At 50.1% G+C, this 19,966-nt stretch overlaps 7 protein-coding genes across 7 annotated transcripts; 4 read left to right on the plus strand and 3 right to left on the minus strand.

The window, feature by feature from the left end:
• Positions 1-788: 788 nt before the first annotated feature.
• BDZ99DRAFT_548222 (uncharacterized protein) lies at positions 789-2,345 on the plus strand (the record flags this gene model as incomplete). Its single annotated transcript, XM_033726917.1, has 2 exons — positions 789-1,559; positions 1,614-2,345. 2 exons carry the CDS (start codon positions 789-791, stop codon positions 1,956-1,958), a joined length of 1,116 nt encoding a protein of 371 aa, XP_033569905.1. The 3' UTR covers positions 1,959-2,345.
• On the plus strand, positions 2,346-3,947 carry BDZ99DRAFT_177785 (NAD(P)-binding protein). The gene has a single exon (XM_033713028.1). The coding sequence runs from the start codon at positions 2,732-2,734 to the stop codon at positions 3,758-3,760; it is 1,029 nt and encodes a 342-aa protein (XP_033569906.1). The 5' UTR covers positions 2,346-2,731; the 3' UTR covers positions 3,761-3,947.
• BDZ99DRAFT_548224 (uncharacterized protein) lies at positions 3,947-5,417 on the minus strand (the record flags this gene model as incomplete). The annotated part of the gene is made up of 4 exons (XM_033726918.1): positions 3,947-4,690; positions 4,747-4,771; positions 4,994-5,187; positions 5,252-5,417. 4 exons carry the CDS (start codon positions 5,415-5,417, stop codon positions 4,134-4,136), a joined length of 942 nt encoding a protein of 313 aa, XP_033569907.1. The 3' UTR covers positions 3,947-4,133.
• An 876-nt stretch (positions 5,418-6,293) lies between these two features.
• On the plus strand, positions 6,294-8,263 carry BDZ99DRAFT_400611 (uncharacterized protein; the record flags this gene model as incomplete). Its single annotated transcript, XM_033716178.1, has 3 exons — positions 6,294-6,657; positions 6,708-7,951; positions 8,009-8,263. Coding segments are annotated over 3 exons (1,863 nt in total), but the record flags the coding sequence as incomplete, so codon positions are not given.
• A 1,257-nt stretch (positions 8,264-9,520) lies between these two features.
• Positions 9,521-10,945, minus strand: BDZ99DRAFT_548226 (ribosomal protein L13; the record flags this gene model as incomplete). The annotated part of the gene is made up of 5 exons (XM_033726919.1): positions 9,521-10,094; positions 10,154-10,412; positions 10,478-10,531; positions 10,739-10,874; positions 10,925-10,945. 5 exons carry the CDS (start codon positions 10,943-10,945, stop codon positions 9,956-9,958), a joined length of 609 nt encoding a protein of 202 aa, XP_033569909.1. The 3' UTR covers positions 9,521-9,955.
• Positions 10,946-13,994: 3,049 nt separating this feature from the next.
• On the minus strand, positions 13,995-14,204 carry BDZ99DRAFT_400836 (uncharacterized protein; the record flags this gene model as incomplete). The annotated part of the gene is made up of 1 exon (XM_033716190.1): positions 13,995-14,204. A coding segment is annotated over one exon (210 nt), but the record flags the coding sequence as incomplete, so codon positions are not given.
• A 1,784-nt stretch (positions 14,205-15,988) lies between these two features.
• On the plus strand, positions 15,989-19,494 carry BDZ99DRAFT_454211 (uncharacterized protein; the record flags this gene model as incomplete). Its single annotated transcript, XM_033718368.1, has 6 exons — positions 15,989-16,171; positions 16,222-16,237; positions 16,384-17,197; positions 17,251-17,865; positions 17,931-18,312; positions 18,371-19,494. 6 exons carry the CDS (start codon positions 15,989-15,991, stop codon positions 19,325-19,327), a joined length of 2,967 nt encoding a protein of 988 aa, XP_033569911.1. The 3' UTR covers positions 19,328-19,494.
• Between the last annotated feature and the right edge of the window lie 472 nt (positions 19,495-19,966).

The following is a 19,966-nucleotide window of genomic DNA, read 5'->3' on the forward strand; positions in this document are numbered from 1 at the left end:
TGAGACGGTAGAGTTTGGGATGACGTAGACCCTGATCACGTGCTTTCGCGTTCCAATCGATTTCGTCCAAACTGAAGTCGAACTTCAACTCAGACACCTTATCGCATGTCACATCGACAGCCCGCCATCAGCAATAGCTATGGGCTGAGACCCTACTACATACCTAACAACCTTCACTCAAACACAGACTTCGCCTCGAAGCCCACCGTCTGATGTGGCGATGGTCCAACTTCTTACCCTGCCGCCAGATGTCTACCTGTCGATACTCGACCACGTACGTAACGTTCTCCCATTTATACACTACATTTGATCGAAGCTGTTAGCATGATGCCGACGCGTCCTAGGTCTGTACCAATATTAATAGCGTTTTAACAGATCAAGTACCGAACCGACCTCAAGAATTTCTGCTTGACGTGCAGATATCTGCAGTCGATAGCTACCCCTAGTCTATACAAAGAGATCAACGTCGACCTGCTCAGTCGCTCTGCCATCCATAGGCTACTGATCTCAGTCTGCGCCGGAGCCGGGAAGCACTTGTCATACACTCAGAGCCTTTTCTTTTCAGAACATTGGTATGATCTAACCGATGACCGAGAATTGACACTTCTGGAGAAAGACAACTTCCCTGAGCAGTGTCATTATGATGTGGACTCAGATATAGAGTTGCTACTCTCTACGAAGCTCCTTCTCTGTGTTTTCCCACCACGTGTGCTAAAAAATTTCAAGATCTTCTAGGGATCCCGCACTTTACCAAATTAACTGAATATAGAGCACATCGGCTGGACGTTATGGACTATAAGAGGTTGCTCCATAATGAGAGGAGCTTGCGAAGCCTGGATATTGCCTTATCACATGCTTGCGTATCGGCTTTGGCTCCTCCCTTGTTTCAAAACCTTTCAAGCTTAAAGGTTTTGAATCTTACTATTCTGGATCAACGTGCTTACCTTTCACTTCCTGGGAGTTTTCCGACTCTGCCGCTATCTTTGGAACAGCTTTGCATCATTGTTCCAAGGGGACTTCACGCATGGACCACTGCCGATTTCTCGCGTAGTATGATCGGTGCCTGCATTTCGCTACCACGCCTAAGAACCCTTGATCTTCGCGAAAATATGCCAGGTGTCTTAGATATGCTCTCGCGGTGCGTAAATTTCGTCGCCTTGAAATCGCTAGCGCTCTGGCATCTTGAGCAGATAGCGAGTTTCTTGTATCAACTCAAGAACAACTTCAAAAACAGCAAGCCACAACTCACATACTTGGCTGTCTCGGAGCCTAGGTCTGCCATGAGCACGACGACCGACCCTGGATTCCTACAATCGTTGAATGCTTTCCTGGACTGCTTTCAAGGCTTAGCACACTTACATGTGTGCACTAATGGTGACTTCGCAGGGTCGCTGCGTAGCTTCATCCGGCACGGACAAACACTCAAGACTTTGGGACTCTTTGCAATGAGTGGCCCACTGCCGCTAACTTGTCCTCATATCGAGCAGTTAGGTGTTCAATTTCCGCCACTAACTCTAGCCGAGTTACCAGCACGGGACGGGGACTATCGAGCATACATTGTGAGTACCGTCAAACCACGCAAGCTGAGTCGATCCCTGATAATTTTATGGTAGGATTCCATCCAGTGTCTCTCCAAGATCAAGACTCTATATGTTCTCACCTTACCTGACGGCACCTCTATATTTCATCACAATTTAACCTACTCCACCACATTAAAAACAATTGACACTTATCTGAAAGAGACGACAGAGTATATATTCGCCTACTTTGCAGCCAAAAAAAACTGCACAAATCTCAACATCATCACTATCGGAACGCATGAACCTCGTCAGAACATAATGCGTATTGGTGCACTTGGTACGGCGGAAGTGGTAATTGGAAAACGGCACTTTATGAAGGCGACGTATACGGATCTGCTGGGACAGAACGTATCGACTGCAGTTCCAATACACTCCTAGGTAGTCCGACAAGCCGAGCCGAACTCATACATTCTGGATATGGACCCCTCGTACCGGCACATAGAGGGCTTTGATTTTCCAGAATACTCATCCTTCTAGACTGCGTGCTCAATCCGTCATCAGTTTACCAATGCTTGGCGGCTATGCGTTGCATGAGTTCTAAGCATAAATATCTGCAGGCTCTGATTCAATCGAACGCTCATGATCAACCTTTTCTCTACGTCATCTCCGTAGATGATTCATTGCAAGGGTTCGCACCTACCTCATCAGAACGTTGTGCCTTGGCCCAGAAGGTGTCGTAAGTGCGAGGTTTCGCTGATTGGAGAAGTGGGAACGACATGGGGACGGCCCTGAGAGTTTAGAGGAAGACCCGCTCCAATGGCAGTATAAATAGGTGCTGACGTGGATGTCTTTACCGGCGATAAGATGTTTTCCGCATTCCGATTTGCAATGGATGATGAGTAGGGCGGCCTGGCGGACAGCCGATATGCACGGTTACGCTTAATCAGCTGAAACCGCAACCTCGTTTAGCACTGTGCGTCTCTTGGACCCTTGAGGAAATGTAAGTTACTCTCGGGAAAAAGCAGTGTACGAGCTGGAGGAGTGGGCATGTGAAAGTTGTTTATAAAACCAAGCAGTAGCATCCATCTACTTCAACGAGCCGCCAGATCTTTCTTCCCGAAAACTCTATTCCAAGCTATCATCATTCTCCACTACTTTTCTGTAAGCACTGACAGTTTCCAACGCCGTACACCGCTCCAATCTATCTTACAATGTCTCCATCTGACCAAACCATCCTTGTGACGGGTGCGAACGGATTCGTAGCAAGCCATGTCGTCCGCACTTTGTTAGCTGCGGGCTACAACGTGCGAGCCGCCGTCCGCTCCACCTCTTCTACCGAGCGCATGAAGGAGATCCACGCACCCTATGTATCCCAACTGTCCTTCATCATAGTCCCCGACATGACTGCTCCAGGAGCCTTCGACGAGGCCGTCAAAAGAGTTTCGGGGATCATGCACATGGCCTCACCATTCGTGTTGGCTCCTGAAAACAACGAAGTCGACCTCCTCCAGCCTGCGATACAAATCACCCTCGGCGTACTAGCCTCCGCAGCCGCAGCAGGAAGCACAGTGCGCCATGTTGTTCTCACAAGCTCTTTCGCTTCGATCCTAGACATGGGCCAGGGATACCGTCCCGGGTATACCTACAACGAAGCCGACTGGAATCCCATGACCTACGCCGAAGCGGCCGTCGCAGACGGGCCCATGGCCTACTGCGCATCCAAGAAGCTTGCAGAAGAGGCCGCCTGGAACTTCGTCAAGGAGAAGAAGCCTGCCTTCGAGCTCAGCACGATTTGCCCGCCGTGGATTTTTGGTCCCACGCTCGGCTCTCTCGCGTCACTTGAGCACCTGAATGAGTCGACGGAGGCGATCTATAAGCTCATCAATGCGAAGAGTATTCCGCCGATTGATTTTGCGGGGTTTGCGGATGTGAGGGATGTGGCGGCAGCGCATCTTCGCGCGTATGAGAAGCCAGAGGCTGCGGGGAAGAGGTTCTTGGTGGGGAATCATTTCGACTACCAGACGGCGGCGGATGCGATCCGAGCGAAGCTTCCGGAGCTGAAGGATAGGGTGCCCGAGGGGACGCCTGGAGCGGGGTTGAAGGGAGATGTGTACCAGGTGGATGGAAGCGAGGCGGCGAAGGTGCTGGGCGTGGAGTACACGAAGCTGGAAGACACTATGAAGGATACGGTGGAGGGTTTGCTGGAGGCGGAGAAGAGGCTGGGCGTGGAAGTGCATTGATGAGAATCGCGTCGGTTCCGTGGTGTTTAAATCTCCAGTTGCTGTGAGTAGTTATATCGGCACATGTAGTATGGAACAGGACTTGGGGGTGCTTCAAGTATTGAGATTCTTTCAAGCCTCCACCACGCGATATGCTGGATATGCAGACAATGTACTCAAATCCAGAAGACTAGACTCCATCCCGCTATGTTATCTTGTCAAGAGTCTAGCTGGACACATATGTTTGCTACCGCTTGGGGTACCCATGTAGGCTTTCAAAACTCAAACATGATGTAGAGGATGATGAACTGGCACTTCCATCCCGCATTGGAATTGTATACGCACTATCAGGCCCTCTCTTGAATAATCAGTCAGGTGACAGTAATGGTGCAGCTTAGCTTGAAACTAAGGTACCTTGACTGTATGTACGCTCTAGATGCCTCGTTACAGGTAGAAGCGAGCTCATCCAAGCAGTGGACCAGTTTTCTTCGAGCATAGACCAGGCCTTTTCGTGCATCGGGACAAGATAGTGGTGTAGCTGGCCAGACTCCTCGAGTATGCAGAAGAGGACGCGCGCATTGCAAGTCAGGGGGACGATAGGGCGGAGAGCTTCAAGATCGACACTAAGGAATCGGTGTGAGTGCCACGTGAGTGCCATCAAGGCTGGCCTGGCCGGTGTGGGATGTCGGGGTGCTGGAGAATGTGTGGAGAGATGGGAATGGGAATACCGGACTAGGGCAATGGAGCTTGGGTAGCAGTACATTCGGCCAGACGCATGCAGGACGGCCTGCGATGTAGCAGGGCGACCTGCGATGTGACGTATCGTGCTGGCGATGGGCGCGATGGGCGAATGTACAGCGTGCAGGCGCATCCGGCGAACTAGCGCGCCAAGCAAGCCACGAACGCTAGCCGCAGAAGTGGGATAGTCCGGAAAGTACCGCCTCTCGGTACCTACAGTATCTCTTTACGTCCGGTGGTCACTCTCTAATATCAAGCCACAGACTTACCGTATAAGGGGGCAACTCCGGACGCCTTTAGGGGGGAATAGCAACATTCTAGCCAATCAATCCTCAAGCCGGCTAAGTACTGGCCCAGAAAAGAGGTATACCAGGATGGACTCAGTTTAGCGCCATGTTCACCGGACGTGAAGAGATGCTGTAGCTTTTGACAGGGACAGCTCAGCTTTGGGGCGGTCCTTGGTCCTTGTGCTGTCGTCGATCACCCGGGATTGCCAGGTGCCGTGTTCCCTCTCACGACGTCTCCTACAAGTACCTCTACCTCCTGCCATGCAGCCTCTGCCACTCTGCCACTCTGCCACACTGCCACTCCTCGAGGAGGATCGCCGCAGTGACCCCCGATGCGTCGTCTCCGCAGTGACCCCGATGCGGCGTCTTCCGCGTGTCGCTCTCCCGTGCAGCGAACCTTGGAGGTGGCGGTGCCTGGGCGCGCTAGTGGCAGTTTCACAGCTGCCTGGCTGCGACGCGATGCTCCACCGCGTCAGTCAATCCAAACCTCCAACGTCTCGCCCGTCCACCAGCGCCCTCGCCGCGCCAGCCCCGCCCACTCTGCTCAATCGACCACCCACCGGCCAGGGACTGCTGAAACCGTCCCGTGAGAGGGCACCCTGCTGCCAGCTGCCCGAGAACCACGCTTCAAGCGTCCGGGGCTGCTTGAGCATGTTCGTGTTGTGCAGATTCTCCGTCTGCCGCAAGGGCGACGAACGATGCTCACCTCCAGCATCTAGACTCGGCGTGCTGGTATTCTCGTATTCTCGCTGTCGTGGTGTTAAGCTGTACAGCCCCCAAGCAGCACTCCGAGACCCCCCTCTACGCCCCCTCTCCCAGCTTCACTCTTCACGCGAACGCCTGCCTCGCTGCATCAAGCTGCCCCACGCTCTCGCTGTTCCAGATCTCGCAGCCAAGGCGCCTCCAGACGCTGAGCTCAAACCAAGCGCCAGTGAGTTGCGTGATCTCTTCACTGCGCGGAATTCCTCACTGCCGTCCCTCTCATATGCTCCCTGCTCCCCTCTGTCTGCAATTTCTCTTACTTTGGCCTCGTCACTCTTTAGAACCCCCGCCCTTTCTTTTCACATTCATTTGACCCTTTTTGGAGTGGGACTTCCTTCCGCGCTGGCAGCAGAAGGTTTCTTCCTCCGTACATTCTTTCAATCGCCGTTGCGACAATTTTCATTTGTTAGATTACCACGAGCGTCGCCTCGCGTGCTACAGCAGCTCCCACTATTGACATTCCTTCGCTGGTGTTTGCACTCTGTCCATCTTGGCTCCTTGTCGTGCGTACTCCGCCATCCCTTGCGTCGCTGGACTTTCCTCCGGCGACGCAGTGCCGGGCGCACGCCGCCGCTCTCAGCGTGCGAGCCGTCATGCTCTTCCTATTCTCGTCTGACAAATGTGTGAAAACAGATATCGACGGGACCCACCTCACGGGCAATAAGAGTTGAGAAGAGGCTAAAAATGGAATTCAATGCTGTCCTGCAGTGAGGCCCTCTGATTCCATGACATCTGCCACGGTCGGCAGCGCTGACTGTAGAGTATAAAGATTCAGGCCGGCGTCTAATAGATCCTACACCATCACCCAGAACCAGTCAAGCCATGCGACGCAGATGATGTACCCCTGTGGGAACATTCCCCTGCACCCACAACACACCCAGAGCCTCCAGCACGCACGACCAACCCAGTCGTTCCCGTTATGGTCTATCCAACATGACCAAGACTCGTACGCGCAGACAGAGAAGGGCTCCGGCGCCAATAACAAAGATGGCAGCCCTTCGGTGCAGTCGTTAGATCAGCCAGACGGGTCTACCCTGCATTCTTCTGCGATGAATGCTCAGGCATATCGCAGCTTATACCTTCAAGAACCTATCCCCGCCGAGTATTTTGGTAGTACTATAGTTGACAACAGTAAGCGTTCTTGACGAGCGATCATGCTTGACCTGACCATTTCTTTCTAGGCCTATGGGCGCGCAAAACCTGTGACGATATGGGCGGCTTTCCTCAGCTAGACCCGGACGGCTTCCCTCAACTGGACCCGGACGCGTCCGAGTTTGGACATAGCATGATGGGCAAGGATGACGACACTCCTATCATTGACCTCAGACAATATGCAGGAATGAAAAACGAGCCCGACATAACAACATTCAACTCTAGCGCCTCCCGGCGCATGTCGGAGTCGTCCTTTTCCATGTCGAGTACTGGGGGCATGGCAGAAGTGTCGACCTACGAGGACATTTCAGCCTCTGAGGCTGTTTCATACGCGTCAGACTGCGAGGCTTGGAGTAGCCTTGAGCATGCGCCAAGCTTAATGTCTCCGCTTGCTTCACCACGACAGTCTCAGCACGACTCGCACTCGGTGGTGCGGGGTGGCAGCCGCTCACGTGCCTCGCCGGCGTCGCGCAACAACATGCGGTCATCGCCGTATACCGTGGACAGCGGCCGCTACAAGCGCTGGTCTACCGGCCATGCGTCCACGTCGACCCCGACCGGCTCACGCAACATCAACCATGCCCAGGACCGGTTCGCCTCGTATGGAGCCCGTCTTAACCCTCACCATTCCATGCCCGCCTATCCGCAAAGCGCCTCGAATAGCCTCCAGCTGCATACCCAGAACGTGTTGTACTCCCAGCCCCATCTACTACAATCTAGTAACCCCGCGCTCTTTGCCTCGCCGGACCAGCCGTTCCATCTTGAAGTGCCACGTCCCCTTCCCTCACAAGGCCTGTTTCGTTTGCTTCAAACTGAAACGGACCGGCATAGTGGCTGCGCAGTGCATTTTGCAGATATTTCAGACCCGCCGGATCTATATTCGTCACTTCGCGGTGATCCTTCCAATCCCCCCGAAGCTGACATGCATCCCTCTGATGTCGACCTGACCCCACATGAGCAAAACCTTCGCTTTGGCGGCGACCTTTATACTCCGCGATGGGTACGAGTGCGTGGCAATAAGCGCGAAGGCTGGTGTGGACTATGCAAGCCCGGCCGATGGCTTGCTCTCAAGAACAGTGCATTTTGGTACGACAAGTCTTTTGCCCACGGAGTGAGCGCCGCCACAGGTGCCGCGTTCCAGGGGCCGCAAGAGACGAGACGGACGGAAGGTAACCTCGATGTCTGGAAAGGTTTGTGCGGAAAATGCGGGGAATGGATAGCCCTGGTGAACACTAAGAAGAAAGGAACTGCATGGTTCAGACACGTTTACAAGGTAAATTCGATCCCCACTCCTCTTACTTTCGGGTGGATTTGCTAACGCCACTTCAAGTGTCACACCCACCCGAAAGTGAGAGATTACCCTAGACGTCGTGCCCGCGCAGTGTCTTCTGCATCCGCTACGTCGTCGTCCTATCCGGCCAGCAAGGAAGCATCTCAGGACTCACATACTCTAAATCTACCCGTGTCTTCTGCCAGCCAGAGTATCACTACCAAAGTATCGAAGATCGATCCCGCGTTCGAGCCTAAGCAGGAAACCAGTGATCGGACTGTTCAGCCTACCACTACACTCGATATCAACGTTTGACCGCACACAATCTATTGATCAGGGCGAAAGCCAACGCCGCCAGGAGGTTCCCGATTTAGTTGGCGTAAAGACCATCTCGCCTCTTGATTCGGACTTTAGCACTTCTATTTTCTGACCACTTCATTTTCTATTTCACTAAGGCGTTTAGCAGCTTTGCGATTAGGAGGGTGTTAGGTTTCCCCATGATCTATCTAGTTGAACATGTTGGATATCATGCGTACAAGGTTGAATGAGAGACGCATTTAGATTGGGAATATGGGATATGAGCGGGAAAGATTCTCTCTGTAGATGAGCATGAGTCAAGGGCGACGTGTCAGCGTACTAGCGAGCTCCAATGCCACAGGCCGGGGTTTATTTATTTCATTTCATTGGTATGTCTGAGATGTTGGGTGGGGCCACCTTTTACGAAGTTACGAATCTGCTCAGATCGCTTTAGGTAGTTAGATTTCGGCGTAGATAGAGCGTTCTGGACAAGAAATCATTCTTCAGTCCCTGGAGAAAGTCTAGTTAGCCCGCCCCTGGAGCATCTTGCGTTGTAACATTCTGACAAAGAAAGAAGATTATTTAGTATTCCCCACATCGAATCCTTTCTGATGCATTTAAGTTTCTAGCAAATCGACGAGGGTGTCCTCGAGGTGCTGCTCGCCAAAATGTATACGAAATAAACTCCCGCATGCGCTCTCATTCGCATTTGATCATGAGCAGTTCCTGGCGGTAGATGGTATATCCCCAAATCATCAAGCGACCTTCTATTACTGCAAAGCGAAAACGAACGGAGGTTTACTTGATGATGAGCATAAAGATAGAAGAAATGAAAGGGGTCTAGCGAGCAGCTCCCTCCGCATATAGGTCACGTGCCCTGGCCACCTAATGGGCTCCAAACAGCGACTTGAGACACACTGCTTCGTGATAAGTCTACCATTCACTAATGTTTCAAGTGGTCCCGAAGCCTCTCATGAAAGCTGTCTAATTGCTACGGCCTGTGCCGCCGAAGTCCGCCATTCATTTTGCACACCCTCTCCCATCAGGTCAAGCCACTTCTAAACGCACGAAGATTGAAAACGTAAGATGTAACGTTTCGAAGCCTGTATATCACACCCGTCTTCTGGAACACATCTGAGAATTAGTGAGAATGCGAATGAATTGATTTGACTACGTACGTAGGTAGCATAGCAGCGGCTTAGAGTACACCAGACGATGAGATCTACCGGTTAGAAAATGTAGAAACAAGTGAATGTCGATTCACTTAAGCTACCTTGAATATTCGAGATAGAAGACTCGAAAGCGATCCTGCATTGGTTTTGATTAATCATTAGCATGCACCAGTGCACCGTCATTATGACATTTTGCCATCAGTTCCGTATCAAGCACACCGCTGCGAACTTCTGTCGATGAGATTCTCATCCTAGTGATACCTCAATCACTTGGCGTAGCTTGGTGACATCTTGTGTTGAAGCTCTCATTTTTCTTGATTGCACTAGTAGTTCTAGAGCAACAAAAAGAAACCATTCGACCCTTAAGAAGAGAGCCGTTGACACAGATACCGCATTCCGGAAGCACCCGCATCGCTTCTCCACAGGCCGAAGACAAGATTGAGTAAAGGTGTATAGTCATCGTGTAGCCGGTCTGCTGCACTGAGCCATGTCGTCGTTCGTCAACTCGCCTTACGCCACCATATCGCAGGTGCGATATCTAGTATCCGAATTCGGCAAGTTGTGACGCCACCTTTTCGTCCACCTTCGCTGTCTTCTGCGCCTCCGCAAGCTGCCTCCGCACCGCCTTCTTGCGCTCATAGTAGGCGGTACCCTTGACTTTTCGCCTCTCTTCGAGCCTGTGGTTATTTTGATCAGTCTAATGTCCAAGGTCCGAGCCTCTCTGAATGCTACGTACCTGGCAACGACATCCTGGTACTTCCATCCAAACTCGTGGCCCAAGCGTCCCACTGTGCAGTACTTGCGACCAGGCTTCAGCCTCAGGACTCTCAGAGCCTGGGGAACTACCACGCGCTTCTTGTGATCATATGGGGGTGGGATACCCTCGAAGGTCTTTAGGCGCTCCATTGCGGCGGCTCCGCGAGCAGTCTTGTGAGGGATCATGCCACGGACGGTTCGCCAGAACATCTTGGACGGTGCGCGGAAGTGGAAAGGACCTGGCAGTCCGTATTAGTTTGAGGTTCATGTGTGGCTGGGCCAGGAAGCCGGAGCTGGAACTTACCTCCTCGAGTGGGATTGAAACGAGTCTGCTTGCGCAAGAAAGCCTGGTACTTCACTAAACACCACATGCGTTAGCCTTCTGTCGCTCCAATTCGGTGCTTGCAGTCCTGGAATGTAGAGACGGCCATTTCCCAACCATCAAGGCTTCTTGAAATCAAGTCGATAGTATCCTGTTATGCCGTTTCCAATTCCCATGTCTTCGAAAAAGGCTTGATGGAGTCGACGGGATCTGGCTCCGCAACGGCGGGATGGGTGAACGTACGCTTCGCACGGAAGAACTCTCCGGAGATGTTGAGGGCCTCGCAACGGACGACTACGATCTTCTGGCCGTTGAGCAACTGCTTGGCAACGGTGCTGGCCAGGCGACCGAGCAGGTGTCCCTTGCCATCGATGACGACCTGGCGAAAGTTAGCTCTGGATTCCAGCGAAAGGGTGGAGGCATAATTACAACTGGCTCGAAGCTCGACATCTTGAAGCTTTGATTCGGTCGATGAGATTGCAACGGATGAAGGTGAGGATCACGATTTGGGTTGTAGTGTGCGCAAAGCCGGGGCCGCAGGCTTAGCTTCGCTTAACAAGTCACGTGCCGTTTTCTTGGAACTTCAACCCTCCTGCTCTTCGTGACTTTTTCAACAAGTCGAACTCCTTTTCAATGTCTACAGTGTCTCGCCACAGGACCGTACACTTTCCTGTCATAGTCAGTAGCACTTTAAAGTACTTTAGAAGATTTTAGTGCGATAAATGACTATTGCTCTACATTTCAGTTTGCTGGGCCATTTCAGACCGCGACGGCCAGAATATTACATCCACAAACCCGAAAATGCCCTGAATACAGTCGCTGGTCGCCTTCTGGGTTGCACCAACACGTTCGCCCTTTTGGTCTATCCTAGTCGGATAACAAGCTGATCAGAAAGAATCTGAGGTTCATGTCGATCCACCTTTGATTGCCGCCTCGTCTTTAGCTATCACGCACGGGATCTTGCCATTCTCATTCGTTTCACATATAATTCTGGCTACTCTGGAAGCCTGTTTCGTATCTGAAGACTCTAAGATCTGAAGCCTTTTTCCTTGTCAGACCTACGGGCACCTAATGTCCGTCCCTGCGTCGCGGAAAACCCACCGTGCCGCAAAATATGAGGGGTACAATGACTTCAAACAACTCATACTCTGTGTACACATAGAAATTTCCCATAATTCTGTATAGGTCATGTGCTGTGGCCACTCCAGAGCCCTCGGAACCCCTCCTACGGAAAAATTACGTTAGCATCGTCGCCTTCGCGCCTGGTTTACAGAGAGCTTCTTTTATAGCATAAGAGAATTCCTTCATCACAGCACCATTTTCAAGCTCTTATCACTCTTAATGCTCACAATATTGTCTTATCTAAGTCTCAGAGCCTTGCTACCATACTGGGAAGTTGTCATCAGCCTTGTGGCTACTATCGCGGGCAAATTCATGCAAGGTCGCCACCCTGGTCGGTACTTCCTATCCGAAGCAATTACCAATCCAGCTAGGACAAAACGACCCCGCACGTCTTACATAATCATCACGGTGTAATTAACTAACAGTTAATTCCTATTGTTCTAGCATGCTTCTCGACTTTTAACCCATAAACTCTTCTTACCCTGCGGAAGCTATTTATCGACATGTATATACAGTCTAATCTCCGTAATTATAGGCTTTTTAGGACCCCTTTAAAGTTGCGATATTATTGCTATATATAAGAATACTCCGTACTTTACTGGCAGTAAATACAGAAACCGGCTAGTTAGAATTTTAGAAAACTTAGTAGTAAAATTCGGGCTTAGTATATAAAGATAAGAAGCCGATAATTAAATCTTTGTATATTACTTTATAGATTCTACTATACTATATATCCTAAAAGTATTTCTTTTTTTTAAAGCACTTTTCTCTAGATATAAAATAGGGTATTTTATTATAGAGTACGTTAACAGAGTTAACCTAGAAAGTATTAATATCTAAAATAGACCTAATATTGCAAAATATATAATTAAAGCAATTTAACATCTAACTATAATACTAATTCCCGGCTAAGGTCTTAGTCCAGTTAGTAGTGTATTGCCTTATAGTTACCTCTAGTTAGATAGTAAGTGTTAGGAATATGGCCGAGGAAAAGGTTGTATTGCTATTGACGAGGTTGCGTGGGGAGGAAAGAGGCTCCGGCCACGAGCCATATATATAGTGGAGCGCGCAAGGCGCCGGAAGAACCCTCGGCCCGGGATCACGTGACGTCCGTGCACGTGATGTCCCGTACTCTTAATAACTGCCAAGAGAACCTGGAGGAACAGCGTGACACTACACACCCCCTTTTCACTACACGCACCCCCCCCTCCCCCGGTCACTTCACCACGATCTAATTGGCCCGGAGGGGTGCTCCGAGGCCTCCGATTCGCTCGCTTAAGTTGCTCACTAATTCCAAATGCTCTCTCCAAATGCGGCGTGGCCACAAGCAGCCTAGCTCAAAGGATAAGGCTCCACGGAAGAGGGCAGCACCACGTTCGAATGCAGCACCATGGAAGAAGGAGGCAGTACAGCGGGAGGATAGCGCTCATCCTCAGCCTCATTTCCAGGCGGAGGAAGGGCCTAGCCGTGAGGAGCTACTACGTCAGCTTGCGGCCTATAGGGCCCGAGAGGCTGAGTATCTTGCAGAGGTTGAGGGCTATATGGATCAAGCGGCGATGGAGGCCGGGGCAATGGAGGAGTGCCAGGAATGATGCAAAGGAGCTGTAATAAGGTGAGGTTTTGATAGTTTAGGCATGCTCCTAGGCACGTAGGCACGTAGGTAGCAATACAACAGCCTATATACACTGCAGGAAACGGAAAGAATGCACGATAAATGGGAAGGCTGCGCAGCCTTCCCATTTATATAGCTATACGTATAGCTATACGTATAGCCTCACGTATAGCCGTACGTACGGCCGTATATACGGCTGCAGTAAATGGGAAGAATGCATAGTAAAACGGGTATGCTGCACAGCCTTGCCTTACGTACAGCTACGCCTACGGCTCGCCGGCGCGCTGGCGCACGTGATAACAGTGAATGAGCGGAGCTTCCTCCGGCCTCTCCGGGCCAATTAGATCGTGGTGAAGTGACCGGGAGGGGGGGGGGGTGTGCGTGGAGTGAAAAGGGGGTGTGTAGTTAGTAACGCCCTATAAAATCCAGCTTTATTAATAGTTAAGCAGACTCGGCCACTATATAGAAACACTAACACCGTTCCTATCCTTAAAAGAATGCTCCCTGATAAATTACTAGTGCAATAGATGGATTGTTTCGGTGCTAGGAATATTGGAGATTTACAGCTAGAACACTTTTAATACTATCCGCACCTCTAAGATAATCTTAAGCAAGTCCCCGTATAACAGTAAGGCTATTAGTTTTTAAGTTAGTTATAATCCTGTATATATATTTGGGACAAACGTACATCCACCATTAACACCCCACTCCGCCGTCTGTTATATAGTACCTGTGCTATTCTTACCTTGTAATTTTACCCAAAATTTAACCAACTGTCACGCTTTCCTTAGTAGGAAAATTGAAAAATTGTACCGCAGTATTAGAACATTTATAAGCTTGCTCTGTAACTTCATAGATTCCCCGAGTCTTATTAGGGCTTAGGTTCATCTTCATGTTAAGTTGTCCATTACCAACAAGCAAGTAAATTGTCCAGTGATTTGCACTTAAGATGCCACCCGGTGTAACCGGTCCGAGAGTATGTGCAATAATCCGGAAGGTTTGAACGTGCTACTGATGGTAGGTTGGCGTAGCCTGGGACGGTGAAATAGCAGACGCAGTGTCTTACTGCTGCGGTTGTGGTTGCGTCGACTTACTACACTAAGTAAGTATGCGAACATCCATCATACGCCATAGAATGCGATCTGATTACCGTTTAGTAGCCCAGAAGCTGTCAGGAAAACCCGCTGGTGCCCCAAGCTTCACACGATAGTAGACTCCATTTGGATGCTGTTCTGCGCTGTACCAAAAATTTAGGTTCGCATCATCAATCTGGCTAGGGGCGAAAGGCATTGTGATGCATATACGTGCATGTATTCGCTAAGAGAGTATCGAAATGTGGGAGTGTTTCACAGCAAGCGTAGAGTGCTGTGGTGCGCCACACTCTGCCGATTTTAGGGTATGATCTGTCTAGCAATGCCCCGCATTATCTGAGCGAAGTCGAGCCAGTGACGGCCCTGGGAACGCCATGGAGGGCTTTTTAGAGTAATCGTATGCTAGGAGTTGCGCAGGTTATATAGGAAAGAGCATGAAGTTTAAATAATGCAAATGCCACTTTAAGATGTGCCGGGGTTATTGCTGACTGCTCCGGAGTCGGCACAAGCTTGGCTTACTAGATGATATAAGTAAATTACACCATAATGATTATGTACAACGTGTAGGTCGTTTTGTCCTAGCCGGATTGGTAAATGCTTCGGATCGGAAGTACCGATCAGGGTGGCGACCTTGCATGAATTTGCCCGCTACAGCAGCCACAGGTGGCGATAACTTCCCGGCATTCGTAGCAAGTCTCTAAGGCTTAGATAAGACCATTTGTAAGTATTATAGAGTGGTAAGAGCTTAATGGTGGTGCTGTAATGAAGGAATTCTGTCACGCTATAGAAGAAGGCTCTCCGCAGATCAGGCGCGAAGGCGACAATGCGAACGTAATTTTTCCGTGGGAGGGGTTCTAAGGATTCTAGAGTGGCCAAAGCACACGACGTATATAAAATTATTGGAAATGCCGATGTGTGCATAGAATTTGAGTTGTTTGAAGTCAATGTACCCCTCATATTTTGCGGCACGGTGGGTTTTCCGCGACGCAGGGACGGACATTAGTTCGATTCCAAAAATAAGACAAGGCGGGTCACGGCAAGGGCTTTGTTCAGGAGAGAACACCGAGATTAGTCACGAGCCGCCATGGGCGATGCAACCATCTAATTGGACATCTATTCTGGCAATGGGCCCCCAAGGGCGGCCGGTCTCGCGCATTTTAGTGGCGATGCGGCACAGGGCCTTCACTCGACCCAAAGAAGAGAGCCATTCCTAAGACTGCCTGTGCTGATGCAGTGCTGGAAAGTGTGGATTGCGCTCGATGTTGTGCTGGGAAGACTGATCGACACTAAACGCCCTACCATGGCGGCGGCGTACGATAAGGCTGACTGGAATGCTGTCAATGAGGCATTGAGGCTTTGGATCGCTTTGGCCCCCGATGCGCCAGTCAGTAACAGCGGATTGCCCATAGCAGTCTTTCTAGGATTGCCCCCAAGAGGGTAGTCAAGTTTCACCACATAACATTATCGGCATTCGGAATATCTTTTTGGCATTTTCGAGGACGTTGGTTCTCCTAATTGGACGCAGCCCGCAGATGCCCAAGCAAGGATTGCTCGGGTCGGGGATAACGACACTAGACGGGGCCGAGAAAGTGGCTAACCCGGTCTCCTCTTGTCATCGTCACCCAAGCGCTTCCACACTTGACTTTCTTCCTCAATGTGTCGACAGTGATGGCCCCCACTCCTTTCCCACAGAATCTCTCTTCGGAGGGCCCATCGCCCGAGAGCACTTCGCCAGACGCTACCGAAGACCATGGCCCAGAAGACAGTCACAAAAGCGCGAACGGTACCCCTCCAAGCAACATACAGAAACGAAGACGTATAACAAGAGCGTGCGACGAGTGCCGGCGCAAAGTGGGTAAAGCAGAAAATCCACTGTTCTGGTCAATCTAACTTTCTTTTAGAAAATAAAATGTGACGGTCAGTACTCTTTGACGATTCGTCTCATAAATGGCTTTTTTCTTCGTCTGTATATGCAGACGTTAAAGACCTCAAATCTTTTTGCACCAGCCGGACCTTCTTCTGTTTGCTTTGGCGCTATGCGGCCCTCTCGCTGATTGACATAGGAACGCAGCCATGTCTTCACTGCAAGGTCTACTCCTACGATTGCACCTATGATCAACCCTCAAACCGACGTCGCAATGCTGCGCCGCAGTACATCGAGGCTCTGGAAAATCAACTGAAACGCGCAAAGGCACTCTTAAATATCATGGTACCTAACCTGGATTTGAACGATCCCGCGATCGATGCGCACTTGCAGAATGGTGTAATTCCCCAGCTGCCCATTGCGAGTGCGCCTCCGCGGCCCGCTGAGCCTACCGCCAGACAGTTTGCGCGTCCTGTCGATGCGGGAGAAACGGCCGACGACTCACATCTGGTCTCCATGGTGCGCGCGACGGGACAGCTGGATCTGGATGAGGAGGGAAATTGGGATTATCATGGCCACTCGTCCGGCTTGAGCTTCATCAAGAAGATGCGTGAGCAATTTGGCGACGTCATGCCTACGCAGGGCGGCCCTTTCATCAAATCGCGACCCATGTCCCAAGTCTTCGACTCTCCCAAGTCTACCTACGACTCCACCCACAACTCACCCCAGAATTCGAGTATAACGCTCGGGGGTTGCGATCTGCCGCCGAAAAATGAAGCTCGTGTCTTGTGCGATAACGCTCTTACTGATGCTAGCGCGCTCTTGAAGATCATTCATCTACCAACTTTCTATTCGTCCATGGACCGCGTCTACGACACTCCACCTGAGAGTTATGGAAATCTAGAGAATACGTTTCTCCCCCTTTTATACTCTGTATTGGCTCTTGGTACTTTGTTTTCCAAAAATCACAGCGAACTTGACGAAATCGGCTACGAAAATGCAATAGACTCAGGGTAAACTTCTCGCTCCGTTGCTTGATATATAATACAGCACTGACATCGGCTAGTTTCAAGTACTTTAAGGCATCTCGACAACTAATGGATATCGCGGACTGCAGAGACTTAGTCTCACTCCAAGCAGTCGTGTACATGATCCTATTCCTCCAGTCTTCCGCTAAGCTGTCTACTTGTTACGCATATATTGGCGTGGCGTTGAGATCCGCATTGCGCATGGGTCTACATCGCGCATTCAATGACAATTTTAGTCCTATCGAAGCCGAGTCCCGTAAGCGGCTATTTTGGGTCATTAGGAAGATGGACACCTATGTCGGCGCGATTCTTGGTCTACCTCACACTTTGAACGATGTAGACATAGACCAAGAATATCCAACTGAGCTGGACGACGATTACATTACCGAGAGCGGCTTGCTGCCAATGCCTGAGGGCCAAATATCTGTCATTGCTGGCTCCAATCAACACACCAGGATTGTGCAGATCTTGGCCAAAATCGTTCTTCACATATACCCAATCCAAGGCACACATACCACAGGCGCTGGAAACTCCGTGACTTATACAGTCAGTTACTCGAAGATTCGGGAAATTGAAAAGGACTTGCAGAACTGGCTCGATGAGCTACCTTCGGGGCTTAAGCCTGGAGGTGAAGCCCGTCAAGGAATCATTCGGTATGTTGCCATTGGTGATACTTGAATTCTATTGAGTCTCGTTCCGCCACTGACGATACCCGTAGGGTACAACAACTGCTTCGCATGGCATTTGCTCATGCACAAATGATGCTGTACCGGCCGTTCTTGCACTATGTCTCTCAGACTTGCAGATCTAAAGGTGTTGATCAGAGAGCATTTGCTTGTGCGTCCGCCTGCGTTAGCGTGTCTCGGAATATTGTCCACATCACTGCAGAGATGAAACGACAAGGGCTTTTGATCGGGGCCCATTGGTTCTCCATGTATACCACATTCTTCGCAATTTTGTCTCTAGTATACTTCGCGTTAGAGAATCACGAAAATCCAACAAGCAACGACATACTACGGGACGCTCTTGAGGGTAAACAAGTCCTAGCTCAACTAGCAAAACGCAGCATGGCAGCAGACAGGTGCACTGCGACACTCAAGGTAGTCTTCATTTTGCTCCTTTATTAACTAGGTACCTCATACTCACACTTTGTCTTAGGTAATCTTTGATCAACTTCCAGAGCGTCTCAAGCGCGGGCGCGAAATGGCTGCAAGCAAAAAGCGCCGCCAGGGCACATCTCACCCTAGCACTGCCCAAGCAGACGCTGATTCGGAGAGTGATGCCAAATTGCCGCACCAGAGTACCTTTCCCGAGCCACAAAGCAGCCGCTCCAAGCGCGCATCTTTCCCACCTACTCTTCCTATTTCCCAGAACCAGCTGTTGCAGCTCTCTGCAGATTCCCCTTACCACGCCTCTCCAACTCAGTCACATCCCGACTTCTTCGATTCTGCTCCCAGCTTGACTCCTGCATCGAGTATCATGGGGTTCAACGCGCAATCGCAATCACAACATACGCCGCAGCAACAGGCTATCCAGTCATTTCCCGCGACACCCGTAACAAACAATTTCCCCGATCCTAGTCTGCCTCTTGCAGACATGTCGGCCATGATGTTCCCCTCAACGGATCCCTTCGCCTATCCCAACCAGCCAATGACCACCTTTGAGAACACCAATTTCCGATTCAATCCCAAGGACGCCAACTCCTCACCTTCAATGCACAGCTTCTCGGGGTTTCGCCCTGGTAGCTCCAGTAGCCAGCCTGCTGTCTTTGGTGACCCTTCGGCATTGTCAACGGGCACTATGGGGTCGGTCAAATCGCCTACGAACGGACAGGGCACGGATAGTGACGTACAGCTCTTCGGCCCGATGCCAATGTATCTCATGCAAGGTGCGCAACACAATCCTCAAATGTCTCTGCAATCCCAAAACCAGGACCAAGCGCAAGGCCCAGGACATAACGGCTTGGACATGAATGGGAATGGGCACTTTGAGGGCAGTACAATGAATTTGGACGATTTGTTCAGCGGAGATGAGTGGGCAAATACGTTCTTGGATCAAGGTCTTGCCTTAGGGGGTTTCGGGGGCGGTTCATCTGGGATGGGGCCGTGGAGGTAAGCAAACAACGAACGGTTGAAGATTTTATGAGTAGAGGATCGGAAATGTCGGCGTTTACCAAGCAACTTTGCAGGTCGAAAGGCTTGTGCCTCGGGCGGAGTTTGTAAATAGTAGGGTAGGTTTATAGATACCCCAGTTATAGACGGTTTTATAAATTGATATCAACCGAACGAGATGTGTACCTATACGTTTGCGTCCAGCAGAACATAGTTACGAATGTATGACATGTGACTTTGCCCTGCGCTTTGGAATGCTCGCGGACAATATCCACCTTCAAGGCCACAATCACTAAATAGGAGACTAGCAGAACGCTAGTTATCCTAGACATAGTTACTAAGCAGGTAGAGGCATAATTGCAGCTATAGAGTAGTTGCATCTACGATATATATAGAGTTTTAGATAGGGTATTTAAATTAAATAGGGTATTTAAATTAGCTCGTGCATATATACACGTAATATAACGGAAAATGCCGTGTGTATATAAAAATCGCATAGAATTAGCATTATATTATATTTAGTTTATACTAAGGCTATATATTAATAAAAAATATATATTATTAAGTTTCTTTATAGTATTAAGGTTCTATAAGTGTATAAAATATAAAAAAATACCTTTTTACCCGTTTTTTATATATAATT

The sequence above is a fragment of the Mytilinidion resinicola genome, assembly GCF_010093595.1.
Source record: "Mytilinidion resinicola strain CBS 304.34 unplaced genomic scaffold BDZ99scaffold_29, whole genome shotgun sequence".
NCBI classification, from domain to species: domain Eukaryota; kingdom Fungi; phylum Ascomycota; class Dothideomycetes; order Mytilinidiales; family Mytilinidiaceae; genus Mytilinidion; species Mytilinidion resinicola.